Below are 6079 nucleotides of genomic sequence, written 5' to 3' on the forward strand. Positions count from 1 at the left end.
CGGAATTCGGTACCACGTACCTCGGTCTCTATACGACTGCGACGAGACCCGCAAACTGGCCCGTTACCAGGCCAACCGCGCAGACGCGATAGCTCGTTACATTGTCGGTACCGCCAAATTTTTCGCGAGTCGGTACATAATGAGGTCGGTAATCCGACACCGAAAACCGTGAGATAAAACAGATTACGTTACAGCATTTCGTTCCAGAAAAGTAAAATCTAGCAGAAAATGCTAATCGAGGTCTGCGTCTAGACCAATTAATTCAGTATTTACTTTGGTCAAAGGCCTTGACTGGTTGGCGAAGCCATATAATTATTGACCACGCCTATAACGCATCAAGCGGGTAACATCGATATAGAAGAGAGATCAGGAAACGCACTTGTAATATCAATTCCGACGCATTTTTACTGGAACTTATTAGACAGGTTCTCTTCGTTGAATAAATTATTGCGAATTACTTCTATCTGTCGACGAGTTATCTCCGCTATGAAGAAACAAGTTCAGTCTTCACCACTTCTTTACCTTATCACAACTTCAGAATTAAATCAGAGTCGCAATTTTTGGGTAAAAGCCGTTCAAGCTGAGTGGTTTGCTATTGAAATTAAGCTCATTGCAAGGAAAAAAACGTTATTGAAATCCAACCATTTAACAAATTTGACTCCATTTTTAGATAGAGAAGGTTTATTGCGAGTAGGAAGCAGACTTCAGAATGCTTCAATAGATTCTGAAGCCAAACACCCTCTCATTTTTCCGAGTCAATCTCCCCTTACATCTCTAATAGTGGACAAAGCACATCAAAGGTCACTACACGGAGGTACGCAAATTACATTAAGTATTATACGTCTAACCTATTGGATTTTAGGCGGCAGAAATCCTGTGAGATCACATATTCTCAAATGCGTACGCTGCGCTCGTTATCGAGCAACACAAGTACAGCAACTAATGGGACAGCTCCCGTCCACCTGAGTGACTTCTGCACGCCCATTAAAAAATTCAGGTTTAGACTACGCTGGTCCAGTCACATTGAAAATTTGGCGAGGGCGGGCGGCACGCTGTTACAAGAGCTATTTAGCCATTTTTATCTGCCTAGTGACTTCTGCCATTCATATTGAAGGTGTAACGGATTATACGACTGACGCCTTTATCGCCGATTACAAACGATTCAGCGGAAGAAGAGGTATATGCGTTACTATACAAAGTGACTGCGGGACTAATTTTATCGAAGCGGATGCGGAATTGAGACGCCTATTCAACGAATTTTTGGAAGAAATCCTCAAGATTGCTAATATTCTTGCTAATGACGGTACTCATTAGATATTTAACACACCATCAGCTCCTCACTTTGGTGGTAAGTGGAAAGCGGCTGTTAAGTCGACAAAATTCCACCTACGCAGAGTTCTAAAGAACACATCATTGTTCTACGAAAAGCTATCAACCGTCACGACACAAATAGAAGTAATCTTAAACTCGCGGCCTTTGTGCCCGTTATCTCAAGATCCAACCGTTTATTCAGCTCTTACACCAGGCCATTTTTTGACAGGCGAATCTTTAACCATCATTCCAGAGCCAGACTTATCATCAGAACCATTTTCCCGATTAAATAAATGGCAAACTCTACGTCAAAAAATAGACTACTTCTGGAAACGTTAGTTTGCCGAATGTTTACAACAGTATCAAGCCATTTCTAAATGGCATCACCCTTCTCATGATATACGGGAAAATACTCTGGTCTTGATGGTAGACAAGCGATATCCCTCCAGAAAGTGGCCACTCGCTCGTGTGACTAAACTACACCCCGGTATTGACGAATTAACCCGAGTTGTCTCACTTCAGACGGCTTCTTCCAGTTACAAACGCCCTATAGCCAAAGTTTTTGTCCTTTCCGTGGATTAAGAGAACTGTCATTCGACATAAGGTTTGTCGAAGACGAGCGGTATATTCCGTCACACATCCGTCCGGACCCACGCGAAATTACAGCCCTGCGCTAAAGACGATAGGATTGGCTGTCTCCCCCTCCTGAGAGCTGCGTCTTGTTAAGATCGGCAACGTGCTCAACGTTTGTCGTTCAGTTTTTCGCTCGTGAACGATAAGAAAGTTATCTAGCGATTTACACGGTGATCTTTATTATTAAAATGTATACAAGGATTTGGTTCTATTTTGCTCTTAAGAGCCTCTTTTTATTTCTCGACATAACTTATCTTGTTCTAGAAAATCTCGAAGGCCTTCCGATCTTTACGAGCGCGAAGTGTCCCTTCCGCTTCCTATCAAGAAGCCGATTAAACCAAGAGCACAAACGGTGCCATTTAGACTCGAGAGAGAGGAGAAACAGAGAGAGGAGAAGCGCACACGACGTTAATACTTGACGAGGAGAAGCGCACACGGTGTTGATACGAGACGGAGAGGGGCACATGCGGTGTTGCGTTAGTTCTTTTGTGTTGTTTTGGTTAATAGGTATTTTCTTTGATGTTATTTTGTTAGTTTGGTTTCCTTAAGGTCATCTGTACGGGAGGGTTTTTATGGTGACGCAGCTCAGGACCAGAGCTTGGATTAAAGGCAGACATAATTTTCTGTAGTGTAAATGTTATATTTTATAATTTATTTACTAAGTGCTTTATTAACAAGTTTGTTTCGAGCAGCCTTTTGATCGCAAGTGCGTAAAAAATTTTTTTTATATATTTATTTATTATTTCTTTTCTTTTTGTGTATGATGTAATTTTGTTAATGCTTTCTTCTGTTTCTAGTGAATAACAGTGTATCGACGTGTTATCGGTGTGCCGAGCCGGTCTTTACTGCCATATGCCTGAAGCACACAATCTCGAGGTCTTATTTTCATTTCAGTGCCCGGTGTCAGGGCGTGTACCGACCAGAATTTTGTAGGCCCTGCCAACACCTTTAGGTCGCATCGGCCTGGTCGTTCTCGGCGTTTACCTTGCCGGAGAGACTCGCTTAGGAGTCCCTGTTTCTGCCGATAACCTTTTCAGATGCGCAGGGAACTACTTCGGCTGTTAACTGGCCGGAGTTCTTTTTATCTGCCTCCGTTCTCACCGATAGAACCATCATATTTGCCGACGTCGAGTCCTGCTCAATCGCCGGTGTACATTCCGCCGTACCAGTAGTCGCCGCTTTTGACGTCGCCACCACCGTAATCGCTGGTGGCTCATCGATTTGCGGGTCCTTTGGTGGGACCGACTTCTGGCGATCATCACTAGGAAGGAGAAGCAGGATTTACGCATCCGCAAGACCCCTCAAAGCGGTCGCATCGTGGAGGTGTTGGAGGCCGTGAGTCTTATTTTTATTCTTCTTCTCTTGGTTGGTTTTGAACCCCGTATCCTTGATTTGTTATGCTACTGCTTTGTTCTCTTGGCTATTAATCCTCCTATCAATTTATGTTACTTCTGTCTTAAGTTACTCTTATCTTGCTTACTGGCTGCCTTACTGACTCGGTTGATTATACTTCTCTCTTCCGTTCTTCTTACTCTCTTCTTTTCCTTTAATGTTCAATGAATAACTTTAGTCGGTTTGCATGAACCCGTATTAATTTTTTCCCTTTCTATATCGTATAATTGATGTCTCCGTGTTTCTCAAATATCGCGTACGGTTTTGCCCATTGTGCGTCAAGTTTCTTCGACTAGCTCCCGCGTATTAATTTGTCGTGTAACAGTACGGTATCCTCGACTTTAAACAATCTCGGGTTTATTTTTTTATTGAAATTTATTTTCGCTTTAAATTTTTTTTTCTTTCGCGTGTTTCCCTGTTAGGAAATTTGATGCTTGCAATCGCTTTCGAAGTTCCTGCGCGTAATCTCCGTACGAGTAAGTTTGTTCCGGTGTGGCTAATAGTGTTGTAGATAATATTCGAATAGCGTAAATTCCGTGACGGTATGGGGCGTTGTATTATATGTAATCATCGCGTATCCACTTGTCCCAATCAATCTATTCGTCCTTTAAATAATGCCGCAAATTTTCTGCAAACATTCTGTGTGATCTCTTGAGTGCACTATTAATTTGGGCTAGTAGGCCGCCGTTTAAATTTTTTCGATTCTGAATAGTTTACACGTTTGTTTGAACATTTTGCTTGTAAAATTTGATCCCTGATCGGTTAATAATTTTTTAAGTATCCCGTGCTCGAATACGATTTTCGTGACTAAAGTTTTTCCTATCGTCAGCGCTTTTTGATTTTGAATAAAAATAGCTTTTCTAAATTTAGTCAAAGCGTCTCGAAATATTTAGATATATTTATTCCCTTCACATAATATTGGGAGTGGCCGTGCAATATAAAGGCCGTAGTTATCAAAAGTCATTTTTGGTGTATTCGTTTTCGTTAACGGTATTTTTATCTAGCGGTTTAATTTAATTTTCTGGCATGTTTCGTATTTCTGGATGTATTTTCCCACATCCTGGTTAATCCCTGCCAATTATGTTTTATTTTATTTGGTTTATTGTTCGAGTGACTCCTTGGTGTCTTCCCAGTGTTGCGTAGTGATATTCTTTTATAATTTTTTTGTTTATTTCCGTATATTTTTGTGTTTTGGCGATCAAATTCATACTGATTAATTTCGGTTCACTCGACGGGTTTCTGCTGAATGCGTCGGCATTTGTATTTCGTTTACCTGCTTTATGCATTATGTCGTATGTATATTCCTCTAATTTTAATCTCCATTATATTGTTACGCCCGGTATACGGAGCAGCATGAAGCTGCCGGCTCGCTCCGAGGTTTCGGTTCCCCGTTGCCAGGGGAACGAAGACTATTTATTATGGTTAAGAAATGACAGTTCTGCCCGTGACTTAATTCGGTGCGGATGTCTCTGTATTTGGTTAAAGTCTGATTAAACCTTTATCGTTCCTTTTTCTTAAACCGTCTCTTTTCTTTCGCGGAGTCCGAGTGCCGCGGGTGAGAGAGTGCGAGAAGAGTGAGTGTGAAGCGCGAACGCGGAGACGTTCGCTGACCCCGTTCCCGGCGTAACATTTTGGGGGCTCGTCCGGGATGGCTACGCATACGGCGAAGAGGAGGCGATCCCGTCAGGAGGATCCTGCTTCGGCGGAGGCGGCGGCGTTTGAGTCGCTCCGTCAGGAGATGCGTCAGCTGCGGGTCGAGCAGGAGCAGAGGGAGGAGAGTCTGCGGGCCGAGATTCGTCTGCGTGATGATGCGATCACAAGGCTGCAGAGCCGAATCCTGCAGCTAAGTCCCTCCAATAATTTTTCGCGCGTCTCCGGTGTTCTTCCAGCGGAGGGGGGCGCGAGTTTCGTTCCGGATGTCCCTCCGGTTGAGGGTGACGCGCGTTCCGTGTCCGGGTTAAATTTAAAACTAGACACGTATGATGGTTCCGTTCCGTTGCGGGAATTTTTCTCCCAATTTGATTTGATCGCTCGGGCGAAGCAGTGAGGACAAGAGGCGAGAACTGTTGCCCTTGTTTCTTGCCTTCGGGGCAGAGCGCGTTCGGTTCTCTGTACTTTACAGGATTCCGAGGGCATGAGCTACGCGAAACTTAGAGCAAAGCTTGAGTTGTGTTTCGGGGAACCGCGGTCTTCTCAAAATTATTATTCTTTTTTTACTAATCGGAGACAGAAGGAAGGGGAGGATTTTGCTTCTTTTGGGACGGAATTAGAGCAGTTATCTCAGTGAGCTTATCCTGAATGTCCCTATGAAGTGCGGGATAAGATCGCTTGTGCATAGTTTATTTCCGCGTTGTTAGATGGCAGGGTTAGGAGAACGCTGCAACTAGAAGGGATCTCTTCACTTAAAAAGGCGATCGAGAGATCGAAAGTGATCAAAACGATTTTCGGGGAATCTTTCGATAGGAGAGCGTCAGGTTTTCAGGGGCGCGCGAGTTCTTTTAAAAATTTTAATTCTTTTCGTTCGGAAAAGTCCAGGAGGAACGTTAAGGAAAGCGAAAGAAAGGGGGAAAGTTCGGTGAATCCTAGAAAGAATAAAGGGAATAAGTTTTCTCGGGAGACGAAGGGGGGGGCTCGAGGAGAGTGTTGGCTTTGTGAGAAGCCAGGACACTTCCAGAATCAGTGCCCTACCCGTAAGGAAAACTCGGAATAGTCGACTTCTTCGGGGGGTCGGCTAAAGGAAAGG

At 43.6% G+C, this 6079-nt stretch overlaps 1 protein-coding gene across 1 annotated transcript; it reads left to right on the plus strand.

Annotated features, from left to right (window-relative positions):
• The first annotated feature begins 486 nt into the window (after positions 1-486).
• LOC139102791 (uncharacterized) lies at positions 487-1314 on the plus strand. Its single transcript, XM_070656932.1, has 3 exons — positions 487-800; positions 863-930; positions 998-1314. Exons 1-3 carry the CDS (start codon positions 487-489, stop codon positions 1312-1314), a joined length of 699 nt encoding a protein of 232 aa, XP_070513033.1.
• Positions 1315-6079: the final 4765 nt, after the last annotated feature.

The sequence above is a fragment of the Cardiocondyla obscurior genome, linkage group LG05, assembly GCF_019399895.1.
Source record: "Cardiocondyla obscurior isolate alpha-2009 linkage group LG05, Cobs3.1, whole genome shotgun sequence".
NCBI lineage: Eukaryota > Metazoa > Arthropoda > Insecta > Hymenoptera > Formicidae > Cardiocondyla > Cardiocondyla obscurior.